The 16,316-nt window shown below is 31.5% G+C and overlaps 1 protein-coding gene across 1 annotated transcript in view; it reads right to left on the bottom strand.

Annotated features, from left to right (window-relative positions):
• CNTN5 (contactin 5) overlaps window positions 1–16,316 on the bottom strand; it is a 1,212,510-nt gene that overhangs the window by 260,546 nt on the left and 935,648 nt on the right. The window contains exon 11 of the mRNA XM_079101923.1: window positions 6,179–6,360. Coding sequence (XP_078958049.1) covers window positions 6,179–6,360 — 182 coding nt within the window. The remainder of the gene's footprint in view (window positions 1–6,178; window positions 6,361–16,316) is intronic.

Below are 16,316 nucleotides of genomic sequence, written 5' to 3'. Positions count from 1 at the left end.
TAACAGACGTCTAATTCCAAAGTTAGTTTTTAAGGGAGGAAAATGAGCAAGAGAATAGCAACTCTCATTATTAAATGCTAGTTGTAGAAACCACTGCTATGTTCTAAAAACTGAAATAAATTCTCAATTAACCCTTGTAACATTCATCTTAAAAGCAAACTCATTGCATTTTATAAATCAGTAAACTGTGGCTTAAAGAGTTTAAGGAAGTTTGTCCAATGTCACAAAGTTAGTTATTTGTCTTTAGGTGGGAATTTAAAATATATTTTCTTTTACCAGGGCATTATAGTTATACATGATATCTGGGTTCATTTTGAAAAAATATCATACATACATGGAATTTGATTTGCTTCATTTCTGTCTCTGGTGGCCCCACCTGTACTCTTCCCCTTCTTCCTTCCCTTATTCTCCTTCTAATCTACTGGTCTTCCTTTCACTACTTTGTTTAGTTTTAATTGGTTATTTTGTTTTTATTAGTTTATTGGTCTCTGACCAATATACTCTTATCTTTAAGGAGTTCTGTGGCATATCATGTTCAGAATTTCTAGGCCTGAAATACATCCTGTGGGTTTAAGTTGTAGATCCAGAAGCTATTGTTAAAAATATTCCTAATGAGTTTCAAATATTGGCCCTGATTTTTGTACCTGGCTTCCAAAGTAAGTCTCTTTATAGTTATGTGTCGTATATATGAAAACTGCTAATGGGGTGGTGACAAACAAGAGCAATAGTACACTCTTCTTTAATATTTCAGCTTTCTATGAACTTTCTAACCTTAACTCTGCCAAAGTAATTATACATTGTGAATTACCCCTGCAATCGTTCTAGACCAGTTTGTTGTTTCCCAAGCACACATTCTATTGTACTTAAAGTATTCTCTGTACATACCATATTCTATTTCTCTTCACTGTCTCTTTTAATTCTATTCCTTAATTGAGGCTTAGTCTAAATTAATAAAGCATATTAATTTCAACCCCAAAGAGAAGTCATCTGCTCTGTCTATGGACAACTCACTCTTATTCACTTGAAAAATTATCAAGTAATATCTTGTTACCCATCTTCTGGTGACTTAAGTTATTACTAAATTTTAGTAATAATTTAGTGTGACACTCAGATCATGAGATTATTGAGAATAGTGTTGATTTAACATATACACAAACATGTTAAATCGAATACATATGCATTTGTGTGTATATGTGCATATACCTTAAGCACCTTATCCTTATTATATATTTGCAAAATACGGATACCTATATTTAATGATAATTCTTTTAATGTACTATGACTAATGCTGGGCTATGCAGTTCATGGGTGTTAAAAGAAAGTATCTTGGGCTGGGGATATAGCTCAGTTGGTAGTGTGCTTGCCTCATAAGTACAAGGCCCTGGGTTCAATCCCCAGTACTGCTTTAAAAAAAAAAAAGTATCTTAAAAATTCACAAAAAGGAAAATAGGAAGGATAAACTGTTAAAACATTAATATAACAAATTTTGTCATCTGCATAATAGAAATTATAGAAATTTCAATGTTTCTCCAAACATATTTGGATTGCTCTATAAAATAGTAAAATTTAGAATACTGATTTCAAAATAAATTTGTCATGAGAATCAAACAAGAGATTAATACCATTATAATGCACTAAATCCTGCTTTCCTTTCTTATGTTTATAGACACCACTACAGATGCAATGCTTACAGAGAGAATACGAGTGCAAACATGCAAGTATCCTTTGTTTTCACCTGAAAATCTAGTGGGTGAGATGCAACTGAAATATTATTCAAATTCATTCTATTATTCTATTCATTCTGAATAAAAATGGCTTGCAATATTGTCCTTTGTATTTAAATAATGCTATCAATTTATCAATTTTGAGATGGTTTCAGATCTTACTGTATTTAACTATGACTCTTCTTGGTTTATAAATCATTGTGCAGTCTTCATAAGATTTATATATCCATATTTACATCTATATCACATAATAGAAAAGACTCTAAAACACTATAACTAAATGATGTCATTGGACTGCTTCTCTAAATACCACATTCAACTGCTTGTCACATAAAAACTTTCAAACAAGTTCAGACAAATATACACATAAACATCAAATGAAATGTGGATAGTGTATCATGCTACAATGACATTAAGCTCCATATTTTAAAAATAAATTTAACATCATCATTGGGTAAACTTTAAGGCTATTTGGATTTTTGAATTGTCATCCTTCATGGTATATTTGGAAAATGTGGGTTATATTTAATACAACTGAAGCTCAGCTTTTAAAACACATTTCTTTACACTGTTTGGTATGTCATAAGCCAATAGGTCAGCACTATCTGCCAAGCCAAAAAGAGATTATATGAAAGGGCAGTGATAAGATTTTAAAATAAACAATTAAATACTGGATTTCAGACTGAATTTGTCTGAGGCTATGGGATGAAAATGATAGTACAGCACTTTTAATATTCATTAAAAAGCAAAAAATTTTCAGTAACATAATAGCAGAAACATATAAGGTTATGTTTTAAGGTTTGCTTTAGTGGAAGATAACAGGTAACTAAAAGGCAATGGCTTTGGCTTCTGAATAATAATGTGGGGCTAGCATATACCAAGACATGGTCTGCATTGTGGGGTATCTTTAGTCTATGTGGAAAAAGAAAATTCCAAGTTGGCCAAAGTGAAAATTAAGTAACTTCATTTATCTAGCTTTTCTAAGGCCACCTCTTTTACGGTATGGAAAACTGAAGAGACATATGGCACTTTAAACTCAGAAACTGTTAAAACCTCACCAGATGTACAGTATATTGACAAGTACTTATGCCATACATTTGAGCTTCATATCAGTCTCCGGGTTACATTTTTAAAAACACTAAGCAGATGTGCATAAAGAAAACTCTTGCTAATTATCTCTTGTCAGTAGAAATCCTGCAACTCTGTACTGATAAATGCTAAGTGTTATTGGCCTCCTTCATTGTTCCTGTATTCTTAAGCATTGAGGAGTCAACATATTTTATCCACATAGATCAGTTTTCATAATATGACTCTCAGCTGTGGGCCAGTGAGAGGAAATGCGGTGTGTTGAAATGATTATACAGTTGAGGGTGAATATAGGTTCAAATCCCAGTACTACCATGCCCTTGCTCTAATATGTGATTGGGAATGACTTACTTAACTTTAATGAGTCCCATTTGTAACCTGCAGATGATAATTCCTACTTCAGTGGGCTACTATGATGATTGAGAATAATAAGTATTAGTTACTCCACACCCCAATCCATTGCCCATTTGGTAACTTCAACTTCAATTTTTTATCAACTCTGTACATGAATATGGCACCATTTTCATGATAAAAGTAGAATTCAAGTCTGAAAAAAAATTTTCTCCAAAGCAGTTTTGAAAATTTTTACTATATATGAATCAGGAATCTATAATTATGTATCATTTCCTATAATAAATCTGTAGTATAATTTCATAGCTAAAATATCAACAAAATTATACCTAATCTAGATAAACACAATTTTGAAGAAAAGAAAAATAACTAATAAGAATGAGTGACAAGAGTCTGAATACATCAAACAGCTTTCTCCAATGTTGATAGGAATTACCTGCTTTCCATCACATGCCTGGGCTCAGATCAGTCACAACTCATTGAGAGGTAGCATCCTATAGCTAGAATTGTAGGTGGGAGTTGAATTTTGGTGTCATTGCCAGTTCTAAGCTGGATTCTAGTTCTACTGCTTATTTTTAAACTATTTTTGAGGTGCTGGAGATCAAATCCAGGACCTCATATATGCTAGGTAAGTGTTCTACTACTGAACTACATCCTTGGCTTCTGCTTATTAATGACATCTTGTGTGATAAGTTCAGTACTTCTAGATCTAACTTCCTCAACTGTCATAGGAACCCTAATAACTAAGAGTTGTTTTGGTTAATGTGTACACCTGATCTGTCAGAACTGTGTGGCATTCATTTAGTTTTAGCTGGTCTAGTTTCTCATTCTAGGAAATAATGTTGATTGTTTTTCTATTCAGAGTGATGCATGCTTTATGCAAATTTGCCTTTATCTGGCTGTCCTAAAGCATTCATGTAAATGTACATGATAAGCAGAGCCCGCCAATCATTTCATAGTGACATACTTTCTCATCAGAAGCTATACCAATAATTTTGAGTCAAAGTAGTTTTTTTTTCAAGATTCTTGGTAATAATCATTACAGCCTATGAATTAAACAGATGGATAAGGAGGAGGAGTAAATAGAGTTGGGTCATATGGGAGCCTCAGTCTACGGACTCTACAACCCATTCTACTTAGATGTGGCTCATTCTTCACAACAGATATTTGCAACAATTTTTCTATAGCTTTAAGAGTAATACAAATTTCCTAGTTTGTGTATGAGTCTGTGTGTGCATGTGTTACATGCAAGCTATTAAGTAATAAAGTCCCAGTTTAACATTTATTATATGTATCAAATTTTTGTCTGTAAAGCAGGGCTAGAAATTATACTATTGCTGTGAGGATAAAATTGCACAATGTATTTGAAACTAAATCACTGTTTCATTGAGGTATAACAGCATTTTCCCCCCTATCGGTAGAGACCTGTCCTACTGGTTTACCTTAAGGAATTATGAACACTTATGAATACTTTGAGTTTCATCCAAAATTATTAACTTTACAGATTTCATTAAAATCTAGAATCCAAAAAGTCTTAAATAACTTTTTATTGTTTTCTTCCAGAATGCCTTCTTCAGTTCAGCACTTCAGGTAAGGATCCTTCCTAAGGCTTTCCCTGAGTAGAAGGCAGTATGCACACATCTTCATTACAGCCCATGTTCTGTGCAAATGCAGGATTCACTTTTCATTTAATCCAATGGACAATGAGTTCTTTCAAAGCTCCATTGTTATCACGAGGAGCAGTAAGAGACATATAATAAACAATAATTAAATGAATGAATGAATGATGAGATTTGTATGGCATAGTCAAATTGGTTGGTGTGCTACATTCCCAAAGGAGTTGTTAAAGGTAAAGAAAAAGACTGATTTCAGACTTTAATAGGATTTCATAATACTCCTTAAGAATCCTTATATAGAGCCAGGGGTGGTAGCTCATGCTTGTAATTCCAGTGACTCAGGAAGCAGAAGCAGGAAAATCACAAGTTCAAGGCCAATCTGGCAAGTTAGCAAGAACTTGTTTAAAATTTAAAAAAGAAAAAGGGCTAGGGATGTGGTAAAGTGCTTATGCATTCAAACCTCAGTATTGATGAAAAACAAAAATAAAATAAAAGAATCCTTGTACAGAATATTTAGTTTTTTGAGGAGAACTTATCTTGAGATACAGTTACAGTCATTGCTTAGAGGAATCAGTCAGAAGTTATTTTGACATTGCTCATTTCAATGCTCTGGCTTATAGTGTTCCTCTTCTTTTGTGTGCACTCACTTGGCAGATAAGAATATTATCACCCATTATGTATACTGTAAAAGCAAATATGAAAATGGATGTGATTTGTGACCCCTAAAGGCAAAGATGAGATTGTTAAAAAAAAAAAAAAAATTGATCCAGATTGTCCTATTTCTCACACATTACCTGGTGGGCTCTTTGGCATCTTTGGACAATATAAACAGGCCATTGAGGCTATTTGTAATACAGATGTATTAATTCAGGCCAGAAGTCAACCAACTTTATGCAAAGAGCCTGATAGTAAATATTTCAGTCATTTAAGTCAGCTGGTTTCTGTCTTTACTGAATTCTGCAGTAGCCAGGTAAAAAGTGGACATAGATGATATATAGCAAATGGATTTGACTGTATTCCAATAAAACTGTAATTACTAAATACAAGAGCTGGGCAGAATTTGGCTAATGGACAATAGATGGTGACCCCTGATTCAGGTCTAGGGTTAGAATGAGTCAATAAAGTAAGAGCTTTAATTTATCAAAGGATAATACCAAGAAAATATATTATTTTTAAGGATGTAAACTGTGTAAGCTGTACAAACAGATTGGTAATTCCTCATTTATTTTTGATTTAAAAAATTTCTGTATGTAGGATAATTTTACATCATGCTTTATTATGCAAATCAATTAGTTATAAATTATTTCTTGGTTTTTATGTATCTAACCAACAATATTTAATTAAATTTACATTTTCAGATTGACACTTGGAACTAGAACATGCTCAAGTGAAAGAACTTACTGTATATTTGTAATTGTCCACGAAAAGAATTTTTTCCACGGGAGTTTTCAGCTCTGCACTCATATATGCCAGCGTCATCCAGCTGCACATTCGGTATTTCCAGCACTGCCTGAGATTTCCGCAGACGTGACTTACTAGGAATATAACCATTAACCTTCATCCATGTGATTGTTGGAACAGGGCTATAATAGGGAGCAAAAATACGGTTAATACACTTTCTACTATTAGGAACATAGATTCTGTTATCTGGTAATTTAAGCACTTAATAGGCTGAGTGTAATAAAATGTAATCACAATTAAGGACCATGTGCTGCTTGATACACTTCGTTTTCCATGTGGATTGTCTGATAAGTAGTTAGATTACAAAAGGATAGTTGCCTTTTCTTTCATATTTCAATAAATCAATTCAGAGACAGTATTTTACTTTGGCACATGATACTTTAATAAGTTTATATTTTTTAAATGATACAAGTAATATGACAAAATTCCTAATATACACTTATGGCAATGAGTCAAACAAAAGGATCATGAATTAAATTTCTTGTCCCCATTCTCTGGCAAATTTCTACTTTCTGCAACAACGAATAACGGTTCACATGTAATCTCTCATGTCTATAATGTCTATATCTACACATATGATGTTATTTTTGTTTTGTCTTTTGGAAACTGTAAATGTTGTCTACTTTTTGTTGGTGTTGTTGTTGTTATTGAAAGACCACATCCAATAATATTGACCTGACTTATTCTGATTAAAATAGTCACATATTATTCCATTGTTTATATGTAGCAGAATTTAACTGACTGTACCTGATAGACATTGAGTGTAGTAAGTTTTGTTCCATTCTTTTCTTTTTTCACAACTAAAGAACAATGCTGCAATAAAGAATCTGGCACATATATCATGTACTATTGCTTTTATTTTCTGCAACAGACTTTCATAAAAAAAGAATTGATGGATCAAGGGGCATGCTCATTTTTCATATTAATAAGTAATGCAAGATTGTTCTTCAATAATACAGTAGCAGTTTCTATACTTATTGGTAATATATGATTCTCTTTGCATTTTTGCCAACATTGTACAGAATCAATTTAATTTTGTCAGTATTGATGGGTAAAATGTGCTATTTTGCTGCTTAATTAATATTTGCATCTCTAATAAAGTTGAACATACTTTCATAATTTCACTGGTCATTTGTATCTGCTTTTCTGTGAACTGTTTGCTTATATCATTTTCCCTATTTTTCTGTTTTATTTGCCTGTTTTCATTGTTTCATTTCTTAGAATTCTTGTGCATTAATACCTTTTAAGACCTTGTTTCTTATAAATAGTATTCCTCCTTGTATTATTAGCTTATATAGCATCTATGATACTATTTTATAAACTCTTTTTGGGAGAAACACACATGTCTACAGTTTCCTTCATAACTTCTGAACTTTTTCTTGTGTAGAAGATGATATCTAAATTCATTTATGTCAATATTTTCTGCAGAATTTTGGGTAGCATTTTAAAAATTACATTTAAATGTTTTGATTTTTAATCCATCTGGATTATATTAAAAGTTTTGGTGTGAGATAGGGAATGTAATTATTCCAGTGTCATTAAATAAGTAAGATGTCCTTTGCTACAAAATGTGCTTTTGTCATATAATATCACATACTTGAATCTGTCCTATGTCTCACACACTTGAGTCTGTTTCAGGCTTCTCAGTTCTGTTCCACTGATTTATTTATTGCTATCTATATTTAATACACTTTATGTTCTGGACTTTTCTAGTTTGATTTCTCACTACCTCCTTCCACATCTCCTGACCTAGAAACACATCTCTCTGTGTTTCCCATCATATCTGTTAAATTTCTACCAATCCTTTGAGACTTGTCCTAAATGCCTCATCTTCAGCCACGTTCTTATTTGTGTAACCAGCTAAGATTCTATTTTAAATAACAAAGCACTTTGTGTATCTTATTTTCATCTCTTATAACATTTTGCCATAGATTTTAGGTATAGGTATTTTTCAAAATTATTATTTTAGCAAAAAATATTTTTTTCTTTTAGGAATCAATAGTTATGCTCATTATTTTTAACACAACTACAATAAAAGTCCTTGGGTATCATTAAACACTTTTCTTTTTTATTTTCTTAGGAATAAGACATAAAACTGAAATTTATAGATTCAAAAGTTGACAGTACTTGCTTCTTTGTTTAGGTACATATTCTGGTAATATCCAGAAAAGCTGAATTCTGCTTTCTGGAATAACTGTTGCATAAATAGGGCATATCATTCTTTTAATATATGTAAGAACTGATTTGTGATTTTTAGAATTTTACATCTTTTTTTTTTTAAGTAGAAATTGTGTATACCTTATTAGGTTTGCTGTGTGTGTGCTCATTTGTTAGTTTGTGGTTGGTTTGTATATAGTTAGCTTTGACAGATGTGGTATCATAGTAAAGAATGATTGCTTGGTAACATGCCAAAATATTCCTATCTCCTATATTGGATGTGAACTTGAAGAGTAGGAAAGCTATTTTTTTTCTTGGAATACCAATAAGACTCTCACAGAAAGTTACCTGGGTCTGCTGTTATCAGTGGGATTAGTTCTTTACCATGTTTTCTTTGATTATGCTTAGTTTATCTTAATAGAAACAAAATTACCCTCTAATTGAATGATACTTTATTTAAATTATATTTTTAAATATTCCATTAACCTCATGCAACTTTCCTATTTATCCTCTTATTTTTATTTTTGTAGTTGGTCACTTTATTTTTATCTGAGTCTCCTACATAGAAAATGGTTATATTTATTTTTTACCTAAAGACTAGATTTACAGATTTTTGTGTTTTAATGGTGGAATTTCACTTTTTAAATTTTTTATATTTATTTATTTTTTATTGTAAACAAATCAGTTACAACTTGTTTCTCTGTACAAGAAGTAGAGGCATACCATTTGTGTAATTATACATTTACATAGGGTAATGGTGTTTGATTCATTCTGTTGTTTTTTTCCTTCCCCCCACCTCTCCCACTCCTCTTTTCCCTCTACACAGTCCCTCCTTCCTCCATTCTTGCCTCCCTTCCACCCCCATTATGTATCATCATCCCTTATCAACGAGATCATTCCTCCTTTGGTTTTTTGAGATTAGCATGATATTCTCCTATTTCATCCATTTGCCTGCCAATGCCATAATTTTATTATTCCTTCTGACTGAGTAATATTCCATTGTGTGTGTGTGTGTGTGTGTGTGTGTGTGTGTGTGTGTGTGTGTGTATCACAGTTTATTTATCCATTCATCAATTGAGGGGCATTTAGGTTGGCTCCACAATCTGGCTATTGTGAATTGAGGAGCTATGAACATTGATGCGGCTACATCACTGTAGTATGCTGATTTTAAATCCTTTGGGTATAGGCCAAGGAGTGGGATAGTTGGGTCAGATCGTGGTTCCATGCCAAGTTTTCTAAGGAATCTCCACACTGCTTTCACTTTTTAATTTTTGTTGCTCCAATTAATTCAACCATTCTTATTTAGTCATCTTGGAATTGAGTGCAGAATCACACATAATTTCTTATTGAAACAAACCTTTAATAAACAGTGAACCTTGGAATTAGGATGATTATGAATTAAAAACCAATCGAGGAAGATATGACTGTAAAAGAAAGTATGCAGATTTAAAAAGAAATATAAATAAAATATAAAAATGTAATTCTATAAATATAAAACTCAATGTCTAAGTTAAACATGGAATTGCACATAGCTGTAGTGAATATAATGGAAATGGTTGAGAGGTTTGAATCTTTGAATGAGATACCAATAGACATAGAGAAAATATGAAATAAGGTTGAACTTCAATTCATAGACATGTAATATAAAACCAGCATAAATCCAGTCAAATATGAGAGATGGGGGTAGAAGCAGAGGTGAGGGAGTAATAGACAGCGCTATTAAGGCTGGGAGTTGGAGGGAGGTAGAGAGAAACATATAGAGGGAGGAAGGGGAAGGGAGTGAGAGAGGGAGTGATTAGAGAAAGAGGAAACTAAGTAATATCCTTAGAGAAATGGCATAAAAATTTTCCAAAATGATGCCTATGAATCCATAAATACAGGTATCATAATATATACAAGGCATGACTAAGAACACAGAGCATCAATCACACACTCGTAAGTAGGGAGGAAAGACAAATCTCTACAAAACCTGATTAGAATGTTCACTAACTTTCCAATAGCAACAATGGAATCAGAAGAATACGTTCGAGTGTTTACATGTTCAATATGCTTGGGGGTTGATTATGAATCCAGAATTTTGTGTCTTGTACGTTTTCTGTTATGATTGAAAAATAAAGATATCAGGTATACAAAAACTGAACAAGTTTATTACTAATACACTATCACTAAAGGATATATACTTTAGAAAGAAGGACAATACTCCAGAAAAGAAGCTGAAAATACAAGTACAAATTGGAAAACATTATAATAATAATGACAAGACTAATAATGTAGGTATATAAAATGACAGAACTAAAATGCTGACCAAAAAGAGCTAGTGATGGAAGGATTAATTAGAGTTAATGTGTCCCAAAGTTCTTTTCTTTTGTGGTAGAGAAGAGTTAGGTTATTGATAAACTTTAGATTTTAGAAACACATAGTAAAATAAATAGGGTACCCGTAAAAATATGAAAAGATAGTGAAAATTTCTGAACAGATGGAGTACATAGTGAAGACTGGGAAGCTCAGCTCTTCCTAAAATTCATTTATTTCTTTTTTCTCCTACACACCCATTTGCTGTTTTCTATTCAAATTGGCATGGATATGATGCTTGTTCCTGGCAATGAGATGTAGTAGAATTACCTTTAAAATATTCTATACATTTCAACTCTTTTTCTTTTGGGTAGGTGAATATCAGTGCCCAGGGAAACTCTGGAAGTCCCAGGTGAGGATGTCAGGACCGAGCTCCTAGAGGACTACGAAGAGGAAAGTGACGGACTACTACATCACCAATGTCAATCAATAAGACTGTCATTTAAACACTTGCTTTGCTAAGATCCTGAGACAGGTTGTTATACCTGCTAGTGCTGTCTTACTAACATCTAAATTGGTATGTGAAAATGGAAATCCATCCTAACAAGACATTAAATATTCAAAATTAGAAAAACAGTCAAGGTGGAGGTGGTGGAAGTCTGATGTTGGAAAACAAGGAGATGAAGTCGCATGCTATGAAGTGGATAAATAACTAGTAGCAGAAACTCTGGGTCATGTGGTAAGGTAAAGTTTTCACCATAAAGGAAACTGCAAGACTATTTTCCACAGAAGTTGCATACGTTTATGCTTCCACCAGCTATATATGAAATTTCTAGTTGTTATGTTTCTTTGAAAACAGTTGGTATTGTAACTCTCTAATTTTAGCCAGTTTTATGAATATGCAGTGATATTAGAGTGATTTCACTGCATTCTCTGATTACTAACAAATTTGAACATTTTTTTTTCATGTTTTTGTGGGCCATTTGGTTATTCAAATATTTGTTTCATTTTTATATTGCATTTTCTTCTTACATTTTTTGAAATGTAAGAGCTAGCTGTAATTCTGGATACAAATCTTTTCTCAAATATGTTACATATATTTTCCCCAATCTGAGCTTCCTTTTTTAAAAACAAAACAAAACAAAATACGAGAGGCCTTTGAAATATAAAAGTTTTGATTTTGGTGAAGAACTTGTAATCTTTTCTCCAGCATTTTGTGTTTTTCTTAAGAAATATTTTTTGATTCCAGAAAGTCAAAAGTGAAGATTTATTCTAGAAGTTTCAAAGTTTTTACATGGAGTTCTGTGGTACAATTATTTCTTTGTCTATATAGTGAAATAGGGTTAAAGGATCAATGGATCAAATTATGCAACATGGATTTCCACATACTGGCAGCATTTGTTGAAAAAAATTATCCTTTATCTATCCAACTACTTAGCACTTTTGCGATAAATTAATTAATCTTTTATGTTTGGGCCTATTTCTGGACTCTCTTCAATTACCTGTAAACCTATCCTTATGCTAATTTTTAATTTTCTTGATTATAATTGCTTTCAGAGTAAACCTTGAGTAAATGTTGAAATCAACTGGTTCAGTTTTTAAGTATTCTTGTTCTTACAAGTCAATTTGATTATTCTATGTTCTTTAAATTTTCATGTAAGTTTCAGAAGTGGCTTGCTAATTTGAAGAAAAATAAAAGCCTTCAGAGATTCTGACTGCATTATGTTGAATTCATAGGTTTGAGTAGAATTGACTTTTGAACACTATTGAATCTGGATATCCATGAACATGGTTTATCTCATCATTTAAATATTCTTTAATTTTTCCCAGAAATGTTATAAAATTTCTCAGTGTTCAGATCCTGTGCATATTTTTAGTTTACCCCTAAATATTAATTTTGTGTCTTTTTGTGGTTATCCATTAAAATAGTCTATATATGCATATAATGGTATTTGCAAGCAAAAACAGCTTAATGTCAATTTTTTGCATCAAAAGTATTTCTTTTGTGCTTTATTGTACTCTCTAAATCATTAAATGTGGAACATAAGTGATGAGAAGAGAAAAATGAAGGTGAAATATTTCAGTCCTTGACTATTAAATATTATATTAAATACTGATTTTTTTTTGAAGGTGCCTTTTACCTGGGTGAGAAAACTTCTAACACTACATTGCTGAGTATTTCATCTAATATATTGGATTTTTCATCTGCTTCTTCTGTATTATTAAGATGAATGTAAGATTATCCTCTTTTATCTATTCATGTGGCAAGTTACATTAATTTTTAATAATTAAAAAAACTGCATTCCTGAGATAAACCTCAGATGGCCATGTTGTATAATTTCTTACATGTTTGATAAAATTAAAAAGTTGAGTTAACTGGGTCCAAAGTTTTTGTAGTGTGAAGCCTTTTAATTAAAAATTAAATTTAATTAATAAATACAGAACAATTCTTATTTCCTATTTCTTTTTGTGCTAGTTTTAGGATTTATATCTTTAAGGAGTTATTTGGCCTCATTGTAAAATTAAATGTTATCATCGGTATTCCATTCTTTTAGTATTTTACAATAGAGACATAGTGATGTTTTCTCTTTCATATTTGAAATTTGTAATTTGAATTTTATCTCTTCGATATTTATCAGTTTTGTTGACAATTTCTAAAAACTAGCATTTAGTTTCATATTTTTCCTATTATCTCTTTATATATGATTTTATTGACTTCTGCTCTTTATTTTTTCCCTTCTACTTTGAGTTTATATTTATTTTTCTTCCATTTAAGGTAGAAGTGTGGATTACTGATTTTCAAATGTTCCCTTTTTCAAAGTAACCATTTACCTCTAAATAATGCTTTAATTGCATCACACATTGTATTATACATATTATCATTTACTTCAAAATATTTTAAAATTTCTCCTTGATAGTTTGGTTATTCAGACATGCATTTTGAATTTCCAAATATTTGTTGATCTTTTTTCATCTTCATCTTATTGATATGTAATTTTATTATAATTAAAGAACATATTTTCTTAATTTTATTTTTGTTGTAATGAGACTTTTGCTGAGGCACAGCCTATGTATGGTTCATATTAGTAAATGTTTCATATGCTCATAAGTATATTGTGTGATTGTGTGTTGCAGCATACTTCCAGTGTCAGGTCAAACTAGTTAATAGTTGTGTTCAAGTCATCTGTACTTTACTCACTTTCTTCTTGTAAATGATAAACTATTGGAAAGAAGTTACTACACTGATGTTTCTATTCTGTGGTTCTTGAAACTGAACAATTACTGAAAAAGAGTGCTAAAATCTCCTACTATAGTTAAGAGATTATCAGTTTCTTCATTAAGTTCTATGAGCTTTTGCTTCATGTATTTAAAGCTCTAGTATTAGGTTTATTTATATTTTGGATTTGTCATGTCTTCTTGAGAAACTAACTTTCTTGTAATTCTAAAATTTTCATCTTTATCTTAAGAAACATTTTTTGTACTACAGTATATATAGGAACACTGAAGAGATTTTCTTACTATCAGACAATGTTCTTATAATTACTGCTTCACATGTATCTCTTGACTTTTGTCTCTTTGCACTTCACATGTATAAACACACACATATTCATATTTTAGGTGGGCTTCTTGAGGGAAATATATTATAGGACCATGATGTTTATTAATTCACTTTGTTTATTAATGTCTGCCTTTGTTGTGGTCAGTATATTTATATTTAATATACTGGTACTCAGGTTTAATTCCAGAATTACAATATTGGTTTTCTCTTCATTCCATCAGTTCTTTATTTCCTCCTTGGTCTCTTTCCTTGCCTTTCTTATTAATTACAACTTTAACTTTTTTGTGTGTTTGGTATTTAAAGGCACGCAACATGTATTTGACATTATCACAGTTAAATATTCTCCTTATGCTTCGTACAATTTTTATACATTATTTCTATGTAATTTACAAATCACACTATTGTTAAAAATGGAAATTATAAAACTTAAAGACTAAAATGGAAAATGTTTTATATTTACACACATTAAAAAATTTTTGCTCTTCATTAGTTTTTAAAGCCTGGAATTTCCAAAGTATTACTTTGCTTTTAGCCTAAAAAACTTTAACATTACTTTTATTGTAATCTACTGCAACAATGTATATCCAGCTTTTTATATTCCATGAAAATGTCTATTTTGCTTTGATTTTTGAAGAATATTTTTATTAGATAAATAACTTCAGATACACCATTTTAAAAATTTCTTTTTTAACTCTTTTTCAGCAATTATGTGAAGGTATGCCTTTATACGTTTTTCTTTGTCTTTACCATGCTTGTGTTTCATTGATATTTGGGGGACTATGGGACCAAGATTTAAAATACTTTGGATAATATTTGTTCACAATCTCCAAATATTTCTTGTCTAACCCTTGTTTCTTGGACTCAATTTTCATATATATTGTGTAACTTTTTATTCCAGGAATCTCTTTGGCACAATTCATTTTCTTTCTCTACAGAATACTAAATATACTGTATTTTATAGAGTTTCTATTGCTTTATGTTCAAGTTCATTGATTTCTTTTCTGCAACATCTAATCTGCTATTTATCCAATCTAGTAAAATTTTCATCTCAGATATATTTTCTTATTTTAAAAGTTTCATTTAAAAAGTTTATATTTCTATTATTGTTGATGTTTTTTCTCTTAGTGACTTTATCAGTCAGGTATTTCCAGGATAAGAGAACCAATAAAGAAGATATCTATATTCACATATATATGAAAGGCTATATTTATTATGGGAATTCACTCATGTGATTCTGAAGCTGAGAAGTCTAATGATTTGCTCTCAGTAAGTTGCAGAACCAGAGAAGACAGTGATATAATTCAGTATGAGTCCAAAGTTTCTGAGAATCAGGGGAACCAAAGGTATAATTCAATCTGAGGCCAAATGCCAGAAAAACTGGGGGCTGATGGTGTGAGTCCTCAAATCCAAAGACTCAGCAATGTATGATCCTGGTGTTGTGGATTGTAGAAGATGGAAGTCTCAGTTTCATAATGCAGTGCAAATTCACTTTCCTTTAGCCTTTTTATTTTATCCAGGCCCTTAATGGATTAGATAATGCCTGTTCACACTGGTAAGGGAATATCTTCCTTACTCTATCTACCAATTCAAATGACAATCTCTTCTGGCAACACTTTCACAGTTAGACCCATGAATAGTGTTTATCAACTATCTGGGTTTCCCAGTCAAACTGACACCTAAAATTAACCATTGCAATGACTGTACATATTAAGATCTGTTTTAAAATGTTTTGTTTATTCCATCTCATCTGAGATTTCTAGTAGTGTTTATATTGATTTTTCTCCTGCTGACAGTCTATATTTTGTTTTTGCTCGTTTCTTCACACTTCTATTGGTTTTGTAGAGGCTGCACGTTGTCAGGTCCCTTAACCACTTATGAATTTTTTTGGGCTGCAGAAATAATTTATTTGTGGTCCAGCTTACCCTTCCCACACTTTTTTTTTCTTTATTAGGATGGGTTCAAAATAGCCTTTATTTTGGGGCTATATTAACCCTACTCCTACAGCCTGATCCTTTTGAGAGTCTCTACTGAATGACTCATGAATAAAATAATGGTTTTATTAATGTGGGT

Source organism: Sciurus vulgaris (genome assembly GCF_902686455.1).
Source record: "Sciurus vulgaris genome assembly, chromosome: 11".
NCBI classification, from domain to species: domain Eukaryota; kingdom Metazoa; phylum Chordata; class Mammalia; order Rodentia; family Sciuridae; genus Sciurus; species Sciurus vulgaris.
The sequence above is the reverse complement of the archived record's forward strand: the minus strand, read 5'-3'. Positions and strand labels throughout refer to the sequence as shown.